The sequence below is a fragment of the Gopherus flavomarginatus genome, chromosome 24 (assembly GCF_025201925.1).
Source record: "Gopherus flavomarginatus isolate rGopFla2 chromosome 24, rGopFla2.mat.asm, whole genome shotgun sequence".
Classification (NCBI taxonomy): Eukaryota; Metazoa; Chordata; order Testudines; family Testudinidae; genus Gopherus; species Gopherus flavomarginatus.
In genome coordinates, this window is record NC_066640.1 from 3,486,430 (window position 1) to 3,513,694 (window position 27,265).

At 47.5% G+C, this 27,265-nt stretch overlaps 1 protein-coding gene across 3 annotated transcripts in view; it reads left to right on the forward strand.

The window, feature by feature from the left end:
- Positions 1–685: 685 nt before the first annotated feature.
- Positions 686–27,265, forward strand: part of PIP5K1C (phosphatidylinositol-4-phosphate 5-kinase type 1 gamma) — an 86,609-nt gene continuing 60,029 nt past the window's right edge. For 2 of the 3 annotated variants that reach the window (XM_050933722.1, XM_050933725.1), the window contains exon 1: positions 709–826. In XM_050933722.1, coding sequence (XP_050789679.1) covers positions 801–826 — 26 coding nt within the window. In that variant the 5' untranslated portion in view covers positions 709–800. Of the gene's footprint in view, positions 827–27,265 lie in introns of all 3 variants that reach the window. The other variant, XM_050933723.1, reaches the window with a different exon arrangement.

Genomic DNA, 27,265 nt, shown 5'->3' on the forward strand with positions numbered 1-27,265 from the left:
TGTCGCGTTCTGTCCCGGCCCGGGGCCGTGGGGCCGTGGGGGACCGTGTCACGTTCCGGCCCGGGACGGTCCCATGGCGCCGCGGTGCCGGCCGCGTCGGGGCAGGGAGGCGGGAGCGTGTGGCGGCCCCCCCCCACGGCAGGGCAGAGGGCGTGGCTCAGTGAAGCCGGCACGCCGCCCCGCCAATGACAGCCTCCAGCGGCAGGCTGGGCCGTGTTGCCATGGTGACAGGCAGGCCCCGCCCCCCAGCCGTGCGGGGCTGGAGCCGCTCACCCCGCTCTGAGGACACCCTGGGAGGGGCCGCCGGCCGCGCCCCAGCCATAGAGAGGAGGTTCCGGTCCCCCGTGGGAGGGAGCAGGTGCACGTGTGTTCTAACTGCCAATCCGCGGCTTCCGATTGCAGCGGCGCTCTAGCCACTAGAGCGCCGCTCTATAGCCTCTGACCTCCGCGCCGCCCAGGCTCTCTGTGCCCGCCTAGCCCAATGGGCGGTTCATTTCCGCGCCTGGGGCCCCTCTACCTGCGCTTCCTGCGGTCTCTATGATCTTCTTCCGCCTCCAGCGCCCACAGGGGCGCTTCTAGCCGCCGCTCCCGGCTCTATGGTCCGCGCGGCCCGGAGCGCTCCCCAGTCTCCTCAGCGCCCGCCTCGCTGCTGCTGTCGGCCGGAGCCGGGGGAGCGAGCGCGGCGGCGCTGCCGGGGCCTGCCCAGCCTGCCTCCTCTCGGCGGCCATGGAGCTGGAGGTGCCGGAGGATGCGGAGAGCGCGGCAGCCGCCGAGGCCGGAGCCGTCACCCCGGAGGCTGGATGGGGGGGAGCGGACTCGGCAGCAGGTGAATGGGCGGCGGACCCCGGGGGTGGCGGGGTGAGTCTCTCCCTATGGAGGCGCCCGTCATGGAGCCGGCCGGGCTGAGCGCCCTTCCCCCCCCCCGTCCGTCCCCGGGGGGCCTCCGTCATGGAGCCGGCCGGGCTGAGCGCCCTTCCCCCCCCCCGTCCGTCCCCGGGGGGGCGCCCGTCGTGGAGCCGGCCGGGCTGAGCGCCCTTCCCCCCCCCGTCCCCGGGGGGGCGCCCGTCATGGAGCCGGCCGGGCTGAGCGCCCTTCCCCCCCCCCCGTCCCCGGGGGGGCGCCCGTCATGGAGCCGGCCGGGCTGAGCGCCCTTCCCCCCCCCTCGTCCCCGGGGGGGCGCCCGTCATGGAGCCGGCCGGGCTGAGCGCCCTTCCCCCCCCCCCGTCCACGCGGGGCCCCCGTCATGGAGCCGGCCGGGCTGAACGCCCTGCCCCCCCCCCTCCCCGTCCCCAGGGGGGCGCCCGTCATGGAGCCGGCCGGGCTGAACGCCCTGCCCCCCCCCTCCCCGTCCCCGGGGGGGGGCGCCCGTCATGGAGCCGGCCGGGCTGAGCGCCCTTCCCCCTCCCCGTCCCCAGGGGGGCGCCCGTCATGGAGCCGGCCGGGCTGAACGCCCTGCCCCCCCCCCCCTCCCCGTCCCCGGGGGGGCGCCCGTCATGGAGCCGGCCGGGCTGAACGCCCTGCCCCCCCCCTCCCCGTCCCCGGGGGGGCGCCCGTCATGGAGCCGGCCGGGCTGAACGCCCTGCCCCCCCCCTCCCCGTCCCCGGGGGGGCGCCCGTCATGGAGCCGGCCGGGCTGAACGCCCTGCCCCCCCCCCCCCCGTCCCCGGGGGGGCGCCCGTCATGGAGCCGGCCGGGCTGAACGCCCTGCCCCCCCCCCTCCCCGTCCCCGGGGGGGCGCCCGTCATGGAGCCGGCCGGGCTGAGCGCCCTTCCCCCCCCCCGTCCACGCGGGGCCCCCGTCATGGAGCCGGCCGGGCTGAACGCCCTGCCCCCCCCCCTCCCCGTCCCCGGGGGGGGGCGCCCGTCATGGAGCCGGCCGGGCTGAACGCCCTGCCCCCCCCCCTCCCCGTCCCCGGGGGGGGCGCCCGTCATGGAGCCGGCCGGGCTGAACGCCCTGCCCCCCCCCTCCCCGTCCCCGGGGGGGGCGCCCGTCATGGAGCCGGCCGGGCTGAACGCCCTGCCCCCCCCCTCCCCGTCCCCGGGGGGGGCGCCCGTCATGGAGCCGGCCGGGCTGAACGCCCTGCCCCCCCCCTCCCCGTCCCCGGGGGGGGGCGCCCGTCATGGAGCCGGCCGGGCTGAACGCCCTGCCCCCCCCCTCCCCGTCCCCGGGGGGGGGGCGCCCGTCATGGAGCCGGCCGGGCTGAACGCCCTGCCCGTCCCCGGGGGGCCGCCCGTCATGGTCCAGCCTTGGCTGTGTGCCCCTCCCCCCTGCTGTCTCACAGGACACCATTAATGGTACTGTCCAGGATGAGCCCCCTCGCCCCCCAGTAATGTTTCCTGGGCAGAGCCCCTCCATGCATAGGACCCCACTCCAGAAAGAAGCGAGCCTGAGGCTGCTCCTCTCTGAGGGTGCACTGCTCTGAGCCTGCCCTGGTGCTCACTCTTCAGGAGTCGGGAAGGGGGCCGCTTGGGGTGGGGAGCCCCTGGAGCTGGGCGCTCTGCGTGGTGGGCAAGCCCCTGCAGCTCTGGGTGTGGGGCTGTGTGCATGGAAGGTCATGTACTAATGCAAGGGGCAATCTGGTCTGCCCCTGGGGGGAGAAGAGAGAATAATGCAGTGCATCAGCTAATGGGGTGGGAGAGGTGAGAGCCCCTTTGCTTAGCAGTAGGACATCAGGGGATGGTGCCTTGTCAACACGGGACCAAGCCCTGGAGAATAGGGCACAGTCTTTCATTAGTCCCCAGTGAGATGGACTAGATAGGACTGAATAGTCTTCCTCTGGCATCTCCCCTGAAAGCAGAGTGCTGGAATATCAGCAGTGTGCTGGGTCTCAGGGGAAAATTACTCTTCTGCTCCCAACCAAATAGTGACAGGCAGAGCCCCCCAATCTGGTGACATCTGAGCAGACAAGTCTATCACTGAGTTTTGTTGGCTTTTCTCAGCTCTCCTGTCCTTGTAATATCTGAGTAGCCACACGAGCATTTTTGAGTTTATCCTTGCAACACCCCTGAACAGTAGGGGGATGGTTAACCTCATTTTGTAGACACACGGGCTTTTAAATGACCTGCCCAGGTATTACACACCAAGTCTGGGATCTCAAGTTTCAGTCCTGTGCACCAACCACAACTTTCTCTGGAAAGTGTACGTCCTTTTGGCTCGAACAAGGACAGGATTGAATAAGTGCTCCAACTACGATATTATGTTCATATTCGTTCCTATAGAGAATGGGATGGGACGGGTCTCCCCTCTTGCATCCCTGGTCTTCATTGCTTTCATAGAATTCTAGATGAGGGTTGGAACTAAAGAGATCTCAGGAGGTCATCTAGTCCAACCCCCTGCTTTCTCCAGTAACTCCAGTTCTTTGTGTGACCTCCCCCATGTAGCCCTTACAAGCTGTGAGGACCTTTTCCAGTCACAGGAAAATATTTCTATCATGTTATCAGTTCATCTTATCCAAAGCGAGATCAAAAAGCAGACTCAAGGCTGCTTGAAAGTGATTATAAGGCTGGAAACAAGCTCATGAGTTGACCTGGCTATTACTGATAATATTAAAGGAATTTGAGAATCTCAAACTGACAAAATCAGAAACACATTGCTAGGCAAACCCCTGTGCATCTGTCCTTGCTTGCTAACTTACAGTTCATTGTAACTTTACAATTTTTAGGTTCAGTTTTGCATATGACCATGGTGCAACTATTACAAATTAAGTGGACTACAAGTCCCGTTGTGGGTCTCATTCAGAGAGATGCTGAGTATCTGTGGCTCTGAACACTGAGTGTATTCATAGTATTTAACTGAGCCAGCCAAATTTTGATTGTCACAACACAATGATCTGATTTTTCTTTAGGGTTTTTAGAGGCAGTAGAACTTAAATAATCTGCTACAGAAATTGGTGAAGATGCCATATAATGGGTTTGGCAGTGTTTAATGAGCCAAATGTTATAAGAGGTGGTGGTAGCCACACTTCTGGAGAATCCCAGCCAGGCTGTGCACTTTCTGCTTCAGTTGGTCAGTACTGCTAGATAGTAGAGGGAACACCTGCATGTGGCTTGCTTCGAGAGAGCTCTAGAAAAGTAGATCAGAGAGTTTCGAGGCTCCCTTTGCTGGAGCACAGTATGATGCTTGTTTAGCAAGATGCGGTAAAGGCAGCAGGCTTTATGGTTTTTGATGCTGAGTAGAAAAAAGAAAACGCTTTTTCACAAAGCAACAAAAAAAATCACTTTTTTTTTAAATAACTTTGGTTTTCTAAGAGTGTCGGAGGACGGCAGAATGTTATTGTGATGCTTAGGGTGCAGCAAGGAGTCTGTGGAAGCTCTGGCTCAGCTGCTGACTTAAAACAAAACAATGAATGCATAATTTTTTCCTTCTCCTAAAAAAGCACACTGGCTGAACTAAAGCCGTAGGAGATCTTGACTCCTTTGACTAGCACCAGGCAGATACAGGGCAAAGAATAATGTTGTCAGTGTTTTCATTTGAAAAACTGTTTACTCTTTACTTACATAGTGTTCCAAGTGTGCCACATGACTAGCTATAGACAGGTCCCTGCCCTGTGCTGATTGTTAAAATATGCAACAGGGAATTGGGGTAGATGGGCAGCACATGGCAGCTTTTTAAAAAGATTGTCAAAAGAAAGTTTAACCTAAGCCTGACTTCATGCATTCTTCTGTGAAATACACCTCTGCCTCAATATAACGCTGTCCTCGGGAACCAAAAAATCTTACCGTGTTATAGGTGAAACTGCATTTTATCCAACTTGCTTTGATCCACTGGAGCGTGCAGCCCCGCCCCCAGAGCACTGCTTTACCACGTTATATCCGAATTCGTTTTATATTGGGTCACGTTATATCAGGGTAGAGGTGTATTCCCAAAAGCATGGTTATGGCACACTGTCACCATAAGGACCACACTGAAATCCTGAGGGCAGGGCAGTGAGTGATGTAGCAGGGTGGGTATGTGTTTTGAGAACTTGCATTCCTGTGAATGGGAACACTGTTCCTTTGCTTCCAGGCATATTTTGGGATGGATTCCTCCCAAATAGAACTTCTCCTTTGCTCACCCTCTGTTTCTACACTAACAGTTTTCCTACATTTCCCATCGTTGTAGCTGGTGTACACAAACGCTTGTTGACGTGGCGGTTAAAGCTTTGGAGACTCGCTGCAACAGCACCCATCACTGCTACCATTGATAGAAGATTTTGCAGTTGGGTTGACTGAGAGCTGTGCTTTCTTCTTAAATGAACTTGACAGAGTTCATTAAGGGCCTTGTCCATGTCAGTAAAGGCCTCCAGAACGCATGGGGAGAAATGGCATGATGTGAACTTCAAGGAAAGAGAGGACTCACTTAGCATGCTCAGGGATGTAACTAGAAGTCGTTAGATGGAAGTAAGAGGAAATTTGGGCTGAAGATCAGAAACATTTTCCTGGCAGTCAGATGGATTAAATTGTGGAGGGATCTCCCAAGGGGAATTTTGGAAGCCTCATGATGTCCCTTGGGGAAAAAATCACACTTGACATGGCAAGCAGGAAGTGTTCATTCATGAGCACAAGGGTCAAATTCATCAACTTCTGCAGAGTCTGATCTTTCTTCTTCTGCCCCCTCCCCCATGGTTTTAGCCGTTATGATTGCAAAGAACAGTTTTGAAAATTGAATCACATGTAAACTGATGCAGTACCATCTTCCTGAATCTGCAGACAGTCTAGCCCGGACAGCTGCATGCAGTTTTACCAAGCAGCACTTGAGAACTTTGCTCAGTTTTGCTGTGAGCGGCAGTGAAACTGGTGAAAATCTCATTATCTTCACGTGGCTGGTCTTTGGGGAAGCTCTGGTAAGCAGCAGCAGTGGCAGGCCCTGGAATTACTCAGAATGGAGTACTTGTCCCCAGAAAGTGGTTGGGAAGGGTGAATAGCAGTGACCTCATCCTTCTCTCCTCCCTCTATTAGCAGCAGCTAGGAAGCTCTGAGGGAATGAGAAGAGTCCAAAAACTCCTTGTAGGGAGTGGGGTTCGGAGTTATCGGAGACCCAACTACATAAATTGGTGTTACAAAAGGTGATGCCCCCAAGCAGGATCCAGGGGCAACATACTAGTAGGAATCACAGCAGTTTGAGGTGGTGAGGCCTGGATTTCTCTCACACCCCACTCCATATTTCTGATCTCTCTGTCTAGTTGGTGTTTGGTCAGTTTTTCAAGTCTTGCCCCATCACTTGTGACTCTTAAAAGCTAGACTGGGCAAAACACTAGAATCCTCCAGTGTCTAGAGGGTGAGCCCTCTATTTGTAGGGAGATGGGCTAGATGATCTAATAGCTGGATTCCATTCTCTGGCTCAGTACAGTGCATCTCGCTGTCTGCTATTCCAGCCCTGGAGACAAAGGGAGAGTGCAGGGTGAAGTCTGTTCACTCCTAGGCATTCACCCTCAGCCTCCATGGACGTTGACTGAAGCTGTAATGCCAGTCCTGAAGTGTTGACGTTACGAGTGCTGATTAGAACAATATTACAATGAAGTGTGTGCTCATTGGTGGAAAATTTCTTCCTCAGCCCAAAGATAAAATCATAAATAACTTCACAAGGGATGTGGGAAATGGTTTTATCCAGTGAGCAGATTAAAAAGCTGAGACAAGAAGTCTATCTGCAAGCCAGAAACAGTTCAGTCTTTCCCAATGTGATGAAAAAGGAAATTGGAGAGATCACTCTGGGAATGGAAAGATCTTATCAGCTTGAGGAAGAATCAAATATACGCATCATCCCAGGTGTGATGAAGGTTTAAAGCATGGTGCGTGCCCATTGCCCTTGGAAACTGTGCCACTTAAGCTGATGGTGGCTAGTCAGAAGACACCCCCTCACCCCCAGACCCATTGACATTTTAAAGACCCTCTGCAATAGCTTCTCCCTAAGTCAACCCAGTACATAGCCCATCTGTGGGGAATTAGAAAGAAGTTATAACTTTAGTTCAAAGACTGGCTTAGCAAACTAATTGCCCCTTTAAATGAGAATAGGCAGGAAGTGAACAGGGAGGGCAGGAGGATTTCTAATGGAGGTTGAGAGCTGAGGAAAGACAGTAAGAACTAGATACTTTCCATCTTAGCGCTGGGTATTCTAGCCACTCTTACTTTAAAATATTTTGGACTTTTTTTTTACTAGCATTTGATCTAGCCAACACTGATCTGTATGTAACAGCTAGTCGCATAATCCAGTACTACTACTTAGGATATGTGCAAAATGCCTCAGATGGCACGTGACCAGGATTCATTGCCAAATTTGGTCTGCTGGTTGGATCGTTAGTTTCCCTGTCCCAGACTGGGTACCAACTGGGAGTGCGACGTGAATACTGTTTCATACCCCCCAATCCAGTACTGATAGGATTGAGTAAATTGCTGCTGCTGTATTCCATTCAGGGAGCTTTCTTATAGGTCTCTGAAGAAGTCTTCCTTAGGAAACGATCTGAGACTGAGTAGCGTATAATTTGAGCTCCGTGATTAAAACAGTTCACTCACATGACCTATGTGCATCTGGCAAAAGCCCATAATCTGATTAAAACATGAATTTTCCCATATACAGATCTTGCAGTATAAAAACAAAGTCCAAATTACAGTGCTCGCTCTCCATGAAAGCATCTTTCAGCTGAAACAAATTAAATCCAGAAATAGATCTGACATGGTCATGTGATATTCCGACAAAGATTTGGAGTACAGTGCTCATCAGGTGCCACTTACATCTTTGTCACTTATTAGTCCCATCCATCTCTCTGCATGTTCCTGCAGACCAGAATTACTTTGCAGGAGCCTGGCAGGTGCCTTTCTTTTGCCAGCGTGATGTTGCGCCTTAATATTTTCTAAGAGGCTTGTTTTCCAGCACATGATTAGTTCCCAGCTCTCTGTGCATGTGGGAACAAAGAGTAGTTCAAGATGTAATAAACTTGAAAGTCACATTTGACTGAAAAAGCTGCCTCTGCCCTAGTCTTGTGTAACTAGAGCAGAGATGGCTAAAACTGAAATTAGAGGGAAAACATTTTTTTCTTTGTGTCCGTGTCTCTACTTGGTGCATAGTCAGTTTCACTCTGATTTGTTGACTTCTTGTCTGGTGCCTTCTCTTCCCCAGTATTTACCAGTAACACAGTAGCAGCTGGAGTTTAGCTCTGGGAGCCTGTGTCCTGTTCATAGGATCCCTGCACTGAGGTGGGGAACAGTAGGAGCTGGGAAACACTTTCTTCAAGACATCTTTATGGTGGTGGGTTGCAATGAGAGTTTGGTGGGTCACAGAGCCCCCTTTGTTCTTTAGACTCTTACAATGCTGGGGGATATAAAATCTGGGTGCCAGGGAGCCCCTTTCTTCTTTCCAGGCTGTGGAGCAATGAGAGTTTGGGCAGGGACTGTGGGAGAAGTAGTACTTCAGTTCCCAGGTGTTCTTTGCAGGTCCTGGAGAGGAGGTTAGAAGAGAGGCCTTGTCTTGATACTCCTGAAGAAGCAAGCGTGAGCCTAAAGACGTTTGGACCTTTATAAATATCAGCAGGGCACCTGGAAATCCTATCAATTTATTTATATATATATAAATATATATATTTTTTTACAAAGGAGTCTTTTCAAAAAGGTGATATGTATTAAAGGAGACTCTCAGTGTTATTTTTACTTAATCTTTAAAAGTCTAGTTGACTCTGTCGTTTTCATTCAAACACATGGCTTTCCCATGAGCTGCCATGTCTTGTTCTGGTCTCCCTACAGCTGTGCAGCCTGCATGAATATAACTGAGAGCAGAACTTGCTCCACTCTTAGCCACATTCAGAGGCACTCAATAGGCCCAGAGTATTGAGCTTGTTCAGTTTCATGTTCACAGAGCAGAATATGAAGTTACTAATTTGATATATTCATTCTGTGGCTTGTGCTCCCAATAAGAAACTTACGTTAGGTACCTCTGCATGATAGTCACTGTTCCTCAATCCAGGTGAAGAGACTTGTAGAAACAAAATTTTTCACTTTCTGTAAGTCTTTGGCAAAGCAAACTGCTTGCCCCACAGATCCACCCTGCATCTACAGCATACTGGTTGTGTACCTGCTCTGTACTCTTTCAGTACACACACAAGCACCCACATGTTCTCTCTTGTGGCGTGGAAGATTCTTTAATGTAGATGTGTAACAGGCCAATCACCTGCAGCTTTACAACTTTTACAACTCCACTTTTATGATGGCAAAACATCAGTAACCCAGTACAAAGATAAGTCCGTCTGTTAGTGATGTCAAACAAAAGGCTGTTTGATGCTGATATTAAACAACAAAAGTCCAAGAAAGGAGGTGATGGAAAAGGCTGTAACTTGCTTGGTGGTGTGTGTAAAATGAGTTTAGCTTCAATCTATATCACGACTAGTGCTCCTAGCAGAGAGCTCAAAGATTGCACACCCAGAGATCAGGGTTGAGACACATTAGTGGAAAGGCTTTCCTTCTGTGTCTGACCTATTGAGAAGTAGAGGCCTTTAGTCTGCAGAAGATACTAATCCGGCCCCTTCCACCAACACTGAAATCCTGTGAACAGTCTGAGGGTATGGCTACACTTGCAGCTGTACAGCACTGGGAGTTACAGCTGTCTTCGTACAGGTGTGTAGGGAAAGCGCTGCAGTGTGGCCACACTGACAGCTACCAGCGCTGCAGTGTGGCCACATTTGCAGCATTTGCAGCGCTGTTGGGAGGGGTGCATTGTGGGCAGCTATCCCACAGAGCACCTCATCCCACTTTGGCGCCGTGGGTTGTGGGAAGGGGACGGAAGGGTGCGGGTCATTCCGCTTCCTGTCCCAACGCCCCGTGATGCATCGCTTCACATCCCAGCAGTCACTGTTTTTCCGTCCACGTTTGGCGCCATTGTGACTCTTCCAACGGTTTCTGTGCAGCGCGATTTCTGTGGGAAATGGAGCCCGAGCTGCTGAGGAGTATGCTGATGAGTCTCGTCAGCACATCATGTTTGGCAGTTGAGCTATTCGTTAAGATCCAAAGTGACAGTGAGGAGTCCGATGATATCGAGTCGCCTGACGTGTATGACACTAAATTGCTTGTGGCATTCACGGAAATGCTCAGCACCGTGGAACGCCGCTTTTGGGCTCGGGAAACAAGCACTGAGTGGTGGGATCACATCATCATGGAAGTCTAGGATGACAAGCAGTGGCTGGAGAACTTTCGGATGAGAAAAACCACTTTCATGGGACTGTGTGCTAAGCTCGCCCCCACCCTGCGGTGCAAGGACATGAGAGTGAGAGCTGCCCTGCCAGTGGAGAAGCGGGTGGCTATTGCAATCTGGAAGCTGGCAACTCCAGACAGCTACCAATCGGTCGCGAACTAGTTTGGAGTGGGAAAGTCGACCGTTGGAATCATGTTGATGCAAGTTTGCAGGGCCATTAATCGCATCCTGCTAAGAAGAACCGTGACTCTGGGGAATGTGCAGGACATTGTGGATGGCTTTGCACAAATGGCTTTCCCTAACTGTGGAGGGGCGATAGATGGGACGCATGTTCCTATTCTAGCACCACCCCACCTAGCATCCAAGTACATTAATTGGAAGGGGCATTTCTCTATGGTTCTTCAGGTGCTTGTGGATCACCGTGGGCGTTTCATTGACATTAACACTAACACAGGCTGGCCTGGAAAGGTGCATGATGCACGCATCTTTTGGACCAGTGGCCTGTTCAGGAAGATGCAGGCCGGGACTTTTTTCCCAGACCAGAAGATCAGAGTAGGGGACGTTGAAATGCCCATTGTGATCCTTGGAGACCCCGCTTACCCGTTAATGCCTTGGCTCATGAAACCGTATACAGGGAAGCTTGACAGCAGCAAGGACCGGTTCAACTACAGGCTGAGCCGGTGCCGAATGACTGTGGAGTGTGCTTTTGGCCGTTTAAAAGGGTACTGGAGATCTCTGTATGGGAAGCTAGACTTGGGGGAAAGCAGCATCCCTGTAGCTATATCCGCGTGCTGTACCCTCCATAATATTTGTGAAGGGAAGGGTGAAACATTCAGTGAGGAATGGACCTCTGAGGTTCAACGCCTGGATGCTGAATTTGCACAGCCAGAGAGCAGGGCTACTAGAGAGGCCAAGCACAGGACTACAAGGATTAGGGATGCCTTGAGGGAGGAATTTGAGGCTGAAAACCAACAGTAATGTTTGGTGCCTTGCACGGGAGTGAAGTGAAGTGGTTACAATGTTAGGAATCTGTTTTTCCTAAAATGATTGGCAGTGCCTGTTTCTTTCCTGGCCTATGATATTTTTCACTTTCTGCAATAATAAAGACTGTTTTCAAAGCCAAGATTTCATTTATTGAAAAGAAAATAACTTTCTTGACAGACGCACAACACTTTGGGAACCTAAAAGGGCAGGGGGGTGGGGTGGTGAACTGTACAGTCACAAGTTTGAATATGTCCTGTCTGGAGTGCTGTGCAATAACTGCTGCACTTCAGGATGGTACTACTGCATGGTGATGGGGTTTGAGTTCAGAGGGTGAGGGTCGTAGTTCTCAGGGCTGGTTGGTGAACGTACAGGTGTTGGGAGCAGCTGGTGGTGGTAAGAACCTGGATGCTGGGGAAGGGGGTTTGGAGCTGACATTGGGGCACAAGGGAAAGAGCTTTGGGACGGGGTGGGAACCGGCATGGTAGTGCTCTGCTTGCATGGCTACAAGTGACTGGATAGAATCCGTTTGGCGCGCCAGGATGCTTATCAGCTGCTTTGTGCTTTTCTTCTTAGCCGCTGCTTTTCTCTGGCGGATCCTGCTTTCCCTTTCCCTCCTGTCCTGCTGTTTTTTACTCTCTCTGACGGAGTGATCCATAACTGTTTTCAGCATGTCATCTTTGCTTTTTTGCGGCTTCTTCCAGAGGTTTTGTAGCCTCTGAGCAGTAGTTGATGATAAGGGCAGTCGAGTAGTCAAGGACACTTTTCGAATGGCAACAGTTAACAGAGGAAGCATTGTTTATAATCTCACCCAGACAATTATTCCCACACAGTGAAGGAGTTTACAGTCTTCTATTTAGCATACTTTTCCCATACCAGAGTGCACATAACCCACAGGAGCCATGAAATGGTGAGTAAGGGGGACTGTGCGTTGGGGAAAGCAAAGTGCTGCAGGGAGCACCTACAGTGAACAGTCTCCCAACATTTTCCACAGGAGTTAATCCTGGAAGATATCTCATTGCTGTGGGTCACCTGGGAAGAGCGGGAGGGTCTTCTACAGCAATGTGGATTCTGTCCTGGCCCCTGTGCAGCTTGCCTGTGTGCAGCAATGCTCCCCCCACCCCTCACGGCACAGTGGTGCGGACGCGTTAGCCTGACTGGGACAAGGACCACAGTGGCTCTCCCTATAAACTTGTGCAAGCGCATTGCCCACACTCTGGCTGAAACTTTTGAAGAGATTACCGAGGCTGATTACCGCGACGTGATAGACCACATCAATAGGCTGTTCCACATCTAGGCATGCATGCATGCAGCCTTAACCCCCCCCCTCCTCTCCCGAAACATTTCCATCCTGAAAATAAAAGCTGCTTACCGGTAACCCGCTCCTCTGCTTGTCCTTCACCAAGTACTGGCTGCTGCGACTGGCTAGCTTCCTCCTGGCTTGAGAAGAGCTCCTGGCTGCATGCCTCCTGGGACTCCGGAGGGTGTCTCTCCCCCACCCCAGTACCCTCAGTCTCGGTTTCCTCCTCCTCCTCCTTCTCTCCACCCTCCTCCCCCTCTGCTCTGAAGTGTCCATCGTGGTCGTTGGATTGGCAGTGGGGTCACCCCCAAGTATTGCGTCCAGCTCCTTGTAAAAACGGCAGGTCGTGGGGGCAGCGCCAGAGTGGCGGTTTCCCTCACGGGCTTTGCAATAGGCACTCCGCAACGCCTTCACTTTAACCCTGCACTGCACCGCGTCCCGGTCATGGCCCCTTTCCAGCGTGGCCCTTGAGATCTGCCCATAAGTATCGTAATTCCTACGGCTGGAGCGCAGCTGTGACTGCACAGCTTCCTCACCCCAAACACTGATGAGGTCCAGCAACTCACCTTTGCTCCATGCTGGGGCTCGTTTGGCGCGTGGAGGCATGGTCACCTGGAAAGATTCACTGATTGCACTCCACACTTGGATGAGTAAACAGGAAGGGGATTTTTAAAATTCCCGGGGCATTTAAAGGGTGAGTCACCTGAGGCTGGGGCAGTAGATTGCGAACTGGTGAGCAGAGTGGCTGAACAGGCATTCTGGGATACCTCCGAATACCTCTAGAGGCCAATTACAGCGCTTTTGGTGGCCACACTGGCGGAGCAGCGCTGCATCACCATCGCTGCAATTGTTATACCCCAGGCAGACCAGGAGTACAGCCAGCGCTGCAGCCAGGGAGATGCAGAGCTGTATGTGCCTTGCAAGTGTGGACGGTAAGTTGCAGCGCTGTAAACCCACCAGCAGCGCTGCAACTCTCCAGTGTAGCCAAGCCCTAAGAGCCAATGGTGCTGCCTTGCCTTCCTTTAGGGAAATATTCTGCTCCCAGGGGTGTGTGGTGTGTGTTGGGTTTTTCCACTGTTGTAGGTAGCCTAATTAACCTCAGAACTTTCTGTGAGACATTTCTAGTGGTAAAGAAAAGGCCAAAACTGACAGTAGCTTTTCTCACTTTCTCTTTCTCTTCCACATATTTGAACAAAATCTCTTCAACCTATAATTAGGTGTAGAGTAGTTGTTTTCTGTCGTGTGTTCTTGTGGCTTCTCCAGGTTACATGTGAGTTTCTTCACTGTCTTGTGGTGAATAAGTGGACTGAGTCAGTTTGTGTGGTGGATAAATCTGGAGGATTCAACATATTCCCATCAATTTTATGCTGTTTGGAACTGCCAGCGATGCTCAGCCAACCTCTTTCTGTCACCTCGGCAATCTAGAGAAGACTGCCCATCCCTGAGCAGTTCCAGTTCATAGTGAGCTATTTACTGTACCTCACTAATTTTTTCCTACAGTATTACTAAGTAAAACACAATGCAATTTCCCTTCTGGCTCTGTTACATGTAAATAAGTGAAGCCAAGGAGTGACTGAGTAATGTAAATGGCGTTCTTAAATATTTACTGTGGAACAGGAAAGGGGAATGATTTCTGTAAAAAGAACAGCTTTATTTTATAGTATTCTGACTGCACATGCAGTCAAGTTTCATCTGTAATAAACAGGGCCACCTAGAACTATCCCTCTGTACAGTTGCATGGCTTTTCTGTCACTGGGGACCCAATGTCAATAAATGAAATATCACAGTGCACAGGCATCTGTATAGTATTTTATAGTGCCGAGAGTGCAAGTCACTTCGCAGACTATTCAGGATGGGGGATGTGCTCTTCAGTCTTGTCTCTAATTTAGAAGTAGCAGTATCTGCAATAGTAATCTTTATCTGCTCTTTGCCGTGAGACTATTGGCTTTAAAAAATCTTCATATAAGAAATATACCCACTTCCAAATGAATATCTATCTGTTCGTCTGTAAACGCTACACAGAAAAGCAGGGCTAACTATTGGCAAACCAGCGGGTAGCTGTATGCTTCCTTACAGCAAACACTGATTCAACAAATTAAAAACATCCTCTGCCTATGGACTTGTCTGTATCACAAGATTGGCTTGGGCAAACACACTGCTTCTTCTGAAGTGATCTGTAAACAAGCTGAGCATGGGAACTTTTCAGATAACATGAACACAGGGCAAACTACTTTTTCTTCCATTTTATGGAACACTATTCTAACCTTAAATTAGCCGGATGTCAGTGGACCACAAGATGAGGGCAGTGTCATCTTGTCTGCAGAGTCATTACATGGCTGACAATCACATGGTTGAAAAAAGCTTTGGTGGCACTACGGTTGTCAGTGTTGGACATAAACTGAATATCCCGCCATGCCACCTTAAGGACCTAGGCAGAGGTCAATCCAAGTGGTGCTCAATCTGCAAGGAGACATATCCCTTTGGGATTTTCTATGATAATGATCGTCATCTTTCTGGTCTGTTAATACCTAGCACGCACTTGGTACTGTATCTGTTATTTATAAAGCACTGCTAATGCACTTGTGTTGTACTCAAAGATGAGTAGCTCAAATACATCTTCCTCCTTTACTGTATAACCTTGTAAAAGTCTTCAGCAACATATGGAAAGGATTAGGCGTGACTATTAATAAACCTTAAATCCAAACACTGATAATAGTCAGCCTTTGATGCTTTTACAATGGAAATTGTGTTAACTTGGATTTCACCAAACCCATGTCTACACTATCAAAGCTGCCCATTGTTATAAGGAGTGTTAGCAATGAGTGCAGCTAAACCATCTTCAGCACCAGGTTAACTGCAATGATTGGCTAACACTTGTTGAGTCTACTCTCCTGTAGCGCACAAGTGGTGTGCGTGTGTGTGTGTGTGTGTTACTTTTGAGATACAGCATTTAAAGGTTTCAGAGTAGCAGCTGTGTTAGTCTGTATCCACAAAAAGAACAGGAGTACTTGTGGCACCTTAGAGACTAACAAATTTATTTGAGCATAAGCTTTCTTGGGCTAGAGCCCACTTCTTCAAATGCATAGAATGGAACGTATATTGAGGAGATATATACACATACAGAGATCATGAAAAGGTGTGAGTTGTCCTACCAACTCTGAGAGGCCAGTTAAGTAAGAGAGAACACTTTTTGAAGTGATAATCAAGATAGCCCAGTACAGACAGTTTGATAAGAAGTGGTGAGAAATATTCAATGTTTGTAATGGCTCAACCATTCATTCCCAGTCCCTATTTAAGCCTAAGTTGATTGTATCTAGTTTGCATATCAATTCTAGCTCAGCAGTTTCTTGTTGGAGTCTGTTTTTGAAGCTTTTCTGTTGCAAAATTGCAACCCGCAATTTAAAGGGGCATGGCCACTTGAAAGACATCACGTTTCTGTCTGAAAATAGTGTACGTGCGATAGTTATTGGTATAATTTACAGTGGGTATAATTGAAAGATTAGGTTGTTTACTTTGGTTTTGGCAACATTTTTGTATTGTCAGTTTTACTGTTTCTTTAGCATGAAGGCAGACTATGCAGAAAGGACCCTTATATGCAGAGCCGGTAGCATCACCTACAGTTGAAGTTGACAGCACTTTCCCTGATAAGACCCTATTGTTGCTTATATAACTTTGCCAAACGCTCAGCTATTGAGACTGAAATTTTTCATTGCCTGTTCTGCCTCAGATTGATATTTCTTTAAGTTTCAGCAAACCCTAATCAGCTGCTTGAGGATGAGGTTAAGGGAAAATAGTCTTGTCAATGTTTAAATTTTTTTCTCAATATTCTCTTTGAAGGGCTCTAGCTCCTCCATGCTTTAGACTAAACGTGGCAGGAGGATATTCCTGGGGTAAAAGATGCCTTTTGCTTCTCATATCAAAATCCATCTGGATTTGGCAGTATAAGCCACTGGGAAAGAAATTGCCAGTTGCACATGCTCAGAAGGGCTTGTAAGAAGTTTGAGGCTGTAATCTCAGAACATTCCATTTACACTGAACATACTCCAGCCCCACAGAGTTTGAGCTCGAAAAGGAGTGCAGCTGCAGCTCACTTAGCCTAGGGAGGGGAGTGCTGGGCTGGGGACCAGAAGGAAACTATGAATTCTAGTCCCTTCTCTTCTACTGGGGTGGGTAGATGGGGTCATAATTCTGTGTACTTGATGGCTCTTAGAGAGGCAGACAAGTTTTATATTTACCATTTTTTTCAGACAGGGTAACTGAGAAATCTCACAAGAACACTTAAGGCAGAGCTGACGCTGGAACCCTGTCTCTAATATGGCATGAATCCATGGAATCACACTGTTTTTCAAAATGTATGTTTCTAGTCTGTGCTTGATTGGATTGTCTGTAACCACTAGGCCCCATTTCTGTACAGGGCCAGGAATAGAAATCGGAATTGTTTCCCACCATTCCTCTTCTGCCTAGCAAACAGCTGTGTAAGCCACTGGCAAAATGTGCCTCTCATCCCCCTATAGTGGCCAGTCCTCACAGCGGATAACTGTTACTGTTACTTTTTATTCCTCCACATGAGGGTATATATTTAAAAAAAAATAAAAGGGCACTAGAAAATCTCTCTCACACAAACTAGATAAAAAACCCATGAAGGTTGCCAAAGTCAAGCATTCAGAAGCTAGGAAATGCTAGTGTTAAGCTGTAGCTTTTTCTTCTCTCTTGTGCCAACGCATTAGAATACACCCTTTAATTATGCTATTTCTGCTTAATTCCATGCAAAGGATGGACAGTGAAGGAGACAAAGGGTTATAAGAAGAGAAATGATGTCCTCTTATGCCTAAGGCTCTGCACTGGGACTGAGGAGAGTTAGGTTCTGCCCCCATCTCTGCCTCTTCCATGTGGTGGATCAGACTAATATAATAAAGATTTGTGGCTCATGGTGAATAATCAGCTGAATATGAGCTCCCAGCATGATGATGTGGCCAAAATAGCTAACGTGACCCTTGGATGCATAAATGGGAATCCTGAGTAGGAGTGGAAAGGTTATTCTACCTCTGTATTTCTCATGGTGTGACCACTGCTGGCCATAGAGGCCATTTCTGGTGCCCTCCAATCAAGAAGGATGTTGGTAAATCGAAGAGGGTTCAGAGAAGAGCCATGAGAATAATTAAAGGATTAGACAGCATGCCTTCCAGCATTAGACTCTCAGAGCTCTAGCTATGTAGTTTAGCGAAGAAAAGGTTAAAGGTTGACTTGATTACAGTCTGTAAGTACAGTACCCAATGGGGAGCAAATGTTTAATAATGGTCCCTTCAATCTAACACAATCCAGTGGTTGGAAGCTGAAGCTGGACAAATTCAGACTGGAAATAAGGTGTAGATTTTTTTTAAATGAGTAATTGACCATTGGAATAACTTACCATGGGTTGCAGCAAAGAGTCCTGTGGCACCTTATAGACTAACAGACGTATTGGAGCATGAGCTTTCAAGGGTGAATCTCCATCACTGACCATTTTAAAATCCAGATTGGCTGTATTTCTAAAAGATCTGCTCTCGAAATTACTTTAGGGAAGTTCTTTGGCCTGTGTTATATAGGAGTCAGGCTAGATGATAACAATGGTCTCTTCAGCCTTGGAGTCCATGAAAAAGGTAGATGCACAAGGGGACTGAACAAAGGATGCGTGGACCTCAGTTCCATCACATTCTAGCTGTGGAGTGCTTTGCAGCCCTAACCTTCTCTTGTCATAGCTTATTAGAGACCAAAAAATTCTCAGCAGTGGAGCAGAATAAGACTGTATGTGTACAGTGTAAAGGTACTCTTGATTTTTTTCATGACAAGGACATATTATTTAAAAGAGACGCAGTGGGACTATTAAAGTTCAAGCTGATTGTGTCCTTCTAAGCTCGTAAATATTCATTTGTCTTGCGTTCTGTTGTGAGCCAGGCAACCTTGCGTTAACTGAAGCAACCACTGAAATAACTGTATAACCATATTTTTAATACCAGTCCTGTAAAGTCTATAGCAAGGAGAGTTTAGTCAATAAGGATTGGGTGTGGATTTTCACTTTTGTTTAGGACTCACTAGAAGCTCAGGTAATTGAGGTCACCTCAGGCCAAATTGGGGAGCTTGGGAATTGAGTAATGTTGTTATATATTGTGTTGGTCCAAATCCTTCGTGTTGTGTGTGTGTGTGGGTTGTAATGTCAGATGAACGCTTCCATGCAGCGAACAGGCTTGAGACCTTTTCATCACTCAAGACCCATCTGTAAAATCAGTTTGTCACACAGCTCCCAACAGGCCACAGTGCCTTGAAGTGCTAAATCTTATCTGCATGTATTGTAGTGATAGAAATAGTGGTGTCAATAACCTGTATACAAAGCACTCTTGCTGTATTAACAAAATTGGTAGGAACTCTGTGGTTACAGCAGTTGAGATAAGGCATCGTAATGTTTCATTACTGGTGCTGCATAACTTTTTCGACCTGCATGAGAACCTTTTAAGCTTAATTGTAAGCTTAGATTTGGTTTTGCTGCCACCACCCAAATTATTTGAGTTATTTGGGAAACTCTGTTTACCTCCCCCCCCTCCAATATTTCCCTCCCAAGTACTATAACCCTTCCCTGGGTAGCCTTGAGAGACTTTTCCACCAATTTTTTGGTGAGCACCGATCCAGACCCTTGGATCTTAAAACAAGGAGGAATTAACCATTCTCCCTCCTTTCCCTCCACCAATTCCTGATGAGTTTAGATTCAATTCCCCTTGGATCTTAAAACAAGGAAAAATGAATTAGGTTTTTAAACAGAAGGCTTTTAATTAAAAAAAAAAAAGGTAAAAATTATTTTTGTAAAATTAGGGTGGAAAAACTTTACAGGGTAATTAGATTTAAAGAGTTCAGAGGAACCCCCTCTAACCTTAGGTTTAAAGTTACAGCAAACAGAGGTAAACCGGTTAGCAAAAGGAACATTTACAAGTTGAGAAAACAAAGATAAAACTAACACCTCTTGCCTGGCTGTTACTTACAAGTCTGAAATATGAGAAACTGGTTCAGAAAGATTTGGAGAGCATGGACTGATGTCTGGTCCCTCTTAGTCCAAAGAGCACAAACAAAAACCTTCTCCCCCCCCCCCCCAAAGATCTGAAAATATCTTGTCCTCTTATTGGTTCTTTGGGTCAGGTGTCAGCCAGGTTACCTGAGCTTTTTAACCCTTTACAGGTAAAAGGATTTTGGTGTCTCTGGCCAGGAGGGATTTTATAGTATTGTACACAGGAGGGCTGTTACCCTTCCCTTTATAGTTATGACACCATTTTTAAAGGGGGTCAGTCAACTAAATAACCACCCTTCTTTCTGAAAACTCCTTACCTACAAGTGTTACAAATAACTCCAAAATAAACGTGATTGAAAGATTAAAGGAATGTTTTTCAGTTTTACCTTGTGCGTGTAAGAGCACTTTGTGTATAGTCAGTTTCACGGCTTCCCCTGTTAAGTCAGTCAGTTCCCTGTGTGTTTGTGTGCTTCATGCAATAACAGGAGAAATTTTAAACTAAAAAGAAAAGGGGAGGGGGAAGAACAGGAAATGTGATTGAAAACCTGCGCAAATTGTCCGAGGGACTCAGGTTAGATGGAACACCTGAAAGTACTTTTCTTAACTGTCAGTTTCGAATTGAGGTCCCTTTAAAGGGATAGCTTCCCTTCCTGTATTTACTCTACAATGGTCCTTCTCACCATCTGTCCACATATGTGTTGATGGACACCGTGTTGAAGTCTCAGTAGAGTTTGTTGACAGAAATGCAAACTATAGAAACAATATGTAAATTCAAAGCTGGAACGAGGATAAAAGCAGCCTTGCAACTATTCCAGGCTCTTAACGCTTTCGAGAGTTAAGAAATGATGTCCTGTTGAATTGCTGGGCTAATGCTTGTCTAGGCAGAATGCAGAAGTAAGGGTAAAGTTTCACTCTGGAATCCTGTTTTCTGGCTCCTGTTGGTTTTAAATCAAACATATGTAATATTGTGTTCGCAAGGATTGTTCTTGAGCTGTCAGAGCTGAGATCTGGAAGATTAACCAGGATTTGTTGCATTCCTAACTTTATTACATAATGCTAAGACCATCAATTATTAGATCAATAATTAAGCTTCTCTAGTGGAATGCAAATTATGTTCCATTCTCTACCACTCAGTCTTTCCTTTTTCCAGTAATGGTTTATTAAATCTCTGCACGGAAGCAGGTGGGAAGTTAATACTTCCAGTGTAGAGGGTGTTGGTTTTTATTGGGTTTGTAGGATATCTCCCCTTAGACATAGCATCTGGGCATCTCTTCTGTCTTCAGTTTGTCTTTTGTGAAAGAAAACTGATTATGCAGCCTCTTTCTCCACTTCGGTCTGTCAGGGTTGAATGTCTGCTGTTTTTTTTTCACTTCAATTTTAACGGGAGTGACTGGTGGATTAACTTTCTAGGGCTCTCTTCTAAGAGAGAGGCTTCTGGAGCAGTAATGCTGGAAAATGCTTATTAAAGAAAATGAGTATCTTGGGGGGAGAACATCCTGAGATGTTGCTAATTACTTTTTGTGGCTTGTTCACTTATTAATCATGTGTAACTATAAATAACCCTTCCTTCTCATCCCAGCACCCTTCAAAAGGCCACTGAAGTCCCTCCAGACCTGAGCTTTTATTATCAAAGTCCTGACTGTGTGCATATTGCTGAACAAGACAAAAGTTATTGCTATGAGATGCTGCCAATCTAAGGAATGGAATCAGGAGGCCTGTTTTGCTTCTAAATCCTAAACTAGAGTTACCTATCATTGTGTTCTGGGTGAGCTGGGATGGCAACCCCAGATTAATGCTAATTTTAAGAATATTTGGAGAAGAAATGATGAGGGTTAAAGTAGAGGACTGGACTCCTGAATTCTGTTCTTGAATCTGCTACTGATTCCGTGGCCTTGGGGAAAAGTCACTTAATGTCTCTGCCTCTACTTCCTCATTCATAAAATGGGCATAAAGCTAGCTTTCACGAGGTGTTGGGGCTTCGTGTTTGTAAAGTACTTTGAGATCCTCAGATGGAAAGGTACAATGGATGGACAAAGTTGCTTTTTAAAAAAGCTGAGTGACTGAAATTAACTTTTGGAAAAAATAACTTCAGAGTTCATGAAAACACTTCTATTAATGTTGGGATTTGTGAATCTTTTTTCCTTTTAAACCATCCTCTGCAGTGTTGTACTAGTGCATAAAAACCAAAATGTGAGACTGACTGTTAATCAGTAACCAGAAAGCTAAAACTGACCAGTATGAATTTGCAGAAGCAATAAAAATTAAGCTGGATTTGCACTTTGATTGTGTCCAACTAAAGGGACAGACTTAAGTTTTTCTGTGCCAAGGTGATGTGGAAAACCTTTTTAATCTGTGATAGGGAGTGTCTGAGCCTGTTGTTAAAGAAGAGTAACAGGCACCTGGATTGAGGGTGATCGTTTATAAGAGCATTTGATTGCTACTAGTTCTGCCTAGAAATACGTTCACCAATGTCTGTAGTTAAAGTAGCCTGACGCTTTCCATATCAAGCCCTGGTTTCAGTTGCTTGCTAACCATTTGGGCTGGACATTTCCATGTTTGCTCTTTCCCTCAGGCTGACTTTTGGTTCAGTGGTTCAACCGTTTCAGAGAATGAGGGCAAGAAAAATAGTTTTGCCAGTATTACACCTTGTTCCATTGTTCCTTTGAGCTCTGGCATCCCCATCCTTTGAAGTAAGATCACGAAACTTGAAAGGGTGATAGTGCTGGGGTCAGATAACTGCCTTTTGCTTCCCCCTCCCAGGATCCACTTTCACATGCTCAGCAGAGCTGATTAACATTTCTTTGGTCATGGTGCAAGCCCCCACTGAGCCTCTTTCGTGGTGGATACAGAACTAGAGCTCCAGACAGGGATCACAGCAGCCACAACTCCCTTTGTCTGAGGAGAAAAGTTCATTGGGTTGGGAGTCAGGAAAAGATGATGAGTTCTAGTCTCTTACTCCTGGGGGAATTCTGTGCCGAAAAAATAAAAAATCTGCACACAAATATTTTAAAATTCTGCAAATTTTGTCAAAACAACACTCTATAATCATGCCAGTTTCGATTATTTTGGTAATTTATTTCAAAATACCTGTCAGGAAGTATGTCTGTATTGTTACAGACACGCACACACGTTTCCCCCCAGATGTAGAGAGTTAAAGAAACTCTAAAGACAACCCAGTTCCTGTTTCTCTGCCCCCTCCCCCTCCTGAGCCCATCTGGGAGCCCTCCATCCAATAGACCTGAGAGGGTCCAGGGAAGAGCAACAAGGATGATTAAAGGTCTAGAGAACATGACCTATGAAGGAAGGCTGAAAGAACTGGGTTTGTTTAGTTTGGAAAAGAGAAGACTGAGAGGGGACATGATAGCAGTTTTCAGGTATCTAAAAGCGTGTCATAAGGAGAAGGGAGAAAACTTGTTCATCTTAGCCTCTGAGGATAGAACAAGAAGCAATGGGCTTAAACTGCAGCAAAGGAGGTTTAGGTTGGGCATTAGGAAAAAGTTCCTAACTGTTAGGGTGATCAGATGTCCTGATTTTATAGGGACAGTCCCGATATTTGGGGATTTTTCTTATATAGGTTCCTATTACCCCCAACCCCTGTCCCGATTTTTCACACGTGCTGTCTGGTCACCCTACTAACTATCAGGGTGGTTAAACACTGGAATAAATTGCCTAGGGAGGTTGTGGAATCTCCATCTCTGGAGAGATTTAAGAGTAGGTTAGATAAATATCTATCCGGGATGGTCTAGACAGGATTTGGTCCTGCCATGAGGGCAGGGGACTGGACTTGATGACCTCTCAACATCCCTTCCAGTCGTAGAATCTATGAATATGAATCTACGAATGAAAATTTGACACAGCTGTATTAGTTAAATGGGAGTAATAAATGCCAGGCTAGGAGTATGAGAGAGAATGCTGCTCAGCGGGCTAGAGAAGCTGCCTTGTTTTTATCAGTCTGCTTTTGAGCAAACTTGCAGATCTATACCAGGAAGGGCCTGTTCTTCAGCTCAGGGTTGGCTTGGCCGTGTTAGAGGCGCCTGTATGAATGGTGTACAGTGGCTGTGTTAGCTACACAACATACTTCTCAGCTTAATAGCTGAGTCACGGGGTGTCATACCTCATTGACGATTCCTCTGGAAATAGGATTTCTACTGAAGTTCCACCTTTAAGGTTCATTATGGTCTTTGCCAGCTCACTTTGAGCTTGTTTTGTTTTAGCAGTTTAGGTGCCTTTTAATAGGACATCATGCAAAACTACTCCAGTATCTTAGAACAGCGATGGGCATTATCCAGTCAAAGGGTGAGAGTGGGACACGGGAAGTGTTGGTGATCAGCAGCTCAATTTCTGAGTGTTAGATTTCCCTGAGGTTTCATTGTGCTTGGGTTGTAGGACTACATGATTGTGCCAGTCATTAGGTGTCAAGCTTATTTTGGGAGTAGGTGATCTTGAATGAAACTTCACGAAAATCTACTAGTGTAGGCCCTGCAAAGAGCATGTGGTAGCTGTGTTGGTCCCAGGAGAGACAAGGTGGGTGAGGTAATACCTTTTATTGGGCCACCTTCTGTTGATGAGAAAGATAAGCTTTCGAGCTCTTCATCAGGTCTGGGAAATGAATTCAGTGCGTCACCACTGAGTACAAGGTGGAAGCACCTTGTCTCTCTAGGTGCAGGTAGAGACATATATACAGCCATGGGAGTTTGACAAACTCCTGGTTGTAAGTAATTCAGGAAAACCACTGAGATATATTCAGCAATAAGTATAACATGCCTCTTCTCCACCGTTTTGATCCTCTCTTTTTCCTGTATTTGTTGCACGTTTTTAAAAGGCCATCACCAACTTGAAAACCACATTTGTCTGAAAATGTTGGGCACGTTATTTATCAGGACAGGAACTCTTCAGGAAAAAAAAACAGTTTCAATAAATCTAGTTGAAACGTTCTCTTTGAAATTAACCTCAAATTAGGTAAAATGTTAATGTCCCCTTCTCTTCTCCTTCTCCCCCAGCCTCTTCAGTGTTGTAAGCACCAGTCTCTGGCAACTGGAACGTGCCTCCTGAAGGAGAGGAGTTGTGCTAGGCTGCTCACAGATTGAGTAAAGGGCAGCATGTTCAGTGACACATGTTGTTACACAGCCCCATTCACAAATCCCCTTTTCGTCTGTGCTGTTTCGAGCACCCCCAGGAAAATCTCCCTGTCGTGCAGCATTAGCAAGAGCAGAATTAAATCTTAGAGGATTTAGACAAGCAGCTTTTGCTACAAAACAGGTCAGAAAATACCCCACCTGCTAAGAAAAATCCAGGTACGTTTCCTGAGTGACGCATAAGACATGGCCTTAGTGTTCAGACAGTTGCTTTTACTGTGAGCGAAGGGTGTACCTCTTTGGGGTCTGATCTTGTGGTGCTGAGTTCCCACTGACATCAGAGTTGTACTTGCTTACACCTGCGCTGAATTTGACTGTGGTAGTGCCAGTGTATTCTGGTACTAGGGCAGTGAAATTCTGGATATACTCCTCTTCCCCACTAGCACTGGATTAGAGGACTCTCTTTCAACATACTTACGTTTAGTTCTTGCAATCATTAGTTTCTCAACTTGGTGTCTACCTTTTGCCCTTCCAGAAGGCCAGAATATTTCTCTATGGTAGAAAAATGTCTGTAGCAGTCTGGGGGGAGGAGTTTGTATGTAGTTAGTAAATGTAACTTTTAGGCTTAGAACAGTGGTTGGTAGTAAGCAGATTGCTTCGTTCCATGCTTAGAGGTGTCCCCTCTAGCAACACAGTGTAATGAAGGAAATAGTTAATGAACATGTCAGTCTAATTTATCCCTCCTCCATCTTTCTCACGCAGTGCAGAGGTTCTGATTTTATCATTCTGTGAAACACTTCGTAAGGGGGAAAATCCGCAGTATTTCAGTTCCCACTTAAATTCCCTACTCCTTTCCATCTGCTACTGTGTCCTTGTGAGCAGCGCACCAGGTCTCCCTGCCCCACCGGATGTCTCTTAAACCACTGAGGCAGAGCATGAAATACTGACGTTATTACTACGGTAATAGCGCTCAAAGTGATTGGTTAGTATGGAGAAATGTTGCCTGGTGCTACTCTCCAGGACCATTGGCTACAGGGTCTTTGTTCGTCTGGTTAGCAGCAGTCAGTGATACTTTGTCAGTTGAGTGGAGGTCTTTGATTTGGCTGCAAGGGCAGATTCTTTGTTCATTCCTAACTTCAGGGTCAGCTGTAGCCATATTGTCATGCTAACTCTGTAGCTGAGGACTGGCCGCCATCTCAAACGCTGTTGGTGGTCAAGATTCAGAGGGCACTCTATGGGTTGATTTGCTGTCGCTTGAGGAAACACCCTCAACCAGCGCTAGCCCCTCTCTGCAGTGCAAAGCTGTGAGGTTTGGAATTGAGCCTTGTGCACCTATCCCGCTGGAACGTGTACCATTGCAAAAGGGGTGTGTCTGGAGAAATAGAGTAGGGTGGTAGCTAAGGGGAGAGTTACTGCTTTCCCAACCAGTCTGTGATGTCAGGTAGGTTGGTGGAACTCCATGAACTCACTAAATTGTCCCCTTTATTAATATGTTTGAAGTTAGAAGGAAGAGTCCAGCTCAGTTCAGTATCTCTCCCTGCCCAGAGGCTTTAAAGCTGCTTATACCTTGCTTTCCTCCAGGAATCCATGGTGTTTTAAACTACAGACTCTCCCCATATTTGCAGAGACGTATACCTGACAATGGCCTGGTCTACACTACGCGTTTATACCGAATTTAGCAGCTTTAAACTGATTTAATGCTGCACCCGTCCACACAAAGAAGCCCTTTATATTGATTTAAAGGGCTTTTAAAACCGATTTCTGTACTCCTCCCCAACGAGGGGAGTAGCACTGAAATCGGTATTACCATGTCGGATTAGGGTTAGTGTGGCCGCAATTCGACAGTATTGGCCTCCGGGCGGTATCCCACAATGCACCATTGTGACCGCTCTGGAAAGCCATCTGAACTCGGATGCACTGGCCAGGCAGATAGGAAAAGCCCTGCGAACTTTTGAATTTCATTTCCTGTTTGCCCAGCATGGAGCGCTGATCAGCATGGACTGTACGGGAGATACTGGATCTGATCGCTTTATGGGTAGACAAATCTGTTCTATCAGAGCTCCGTTCCAGAAGACAAAATGCCAAAGCATTTGAAAAAATCTCCAGACAGAGGCCACAGCAGGGACTCAACACAGTGCTGCGTGACAACCATAACGGAAAGCCAAAGAATCAAATGGACACTCATGGAGGGAGGGAGGGGGGACTGAGGACTCCAGCTATCTCAGAGTCCCCGCAGTCTCCGAAAAGCATTTGCATTCTTGGCTGAGCTCCCAATGCCTGAAGGGTCAAAAACATTGTCCCGGGTGGTTCAGGGTATATCTCGTCATTTTACCACCACCACTACCCCTGGTGAAAGAAAAGGGGGAAAAAAATTGTTTCTCGCCTTTTTTCAATGTCACCGTATGTCTACTGCATGCTGCTGGTAGACTCAGTGCTGCGGCGCTGAACAGCAGCATCCCTTCCCCTTCCTTTCCTGATGGCAAATGGTACAAAATGGTGGAAAACCATCCTCATCATCCTGTGAGTGCTCCTGGCTGGCCTCGGTGAATTCGGCCGGGGGTGCCTGGGCAACAATGGGAATGACTCCTGGTCATTCCCAGCACACGGTGCAAAAGAATTGAAAACTGTCCTCATCATAGCAACTGGGGGCTGAGCTCCATCAGCCCCCCCCCCCCCCTTTCATGTCTAATGAAGAATCTGTACTGCCTGGACTATCATAGCAGTG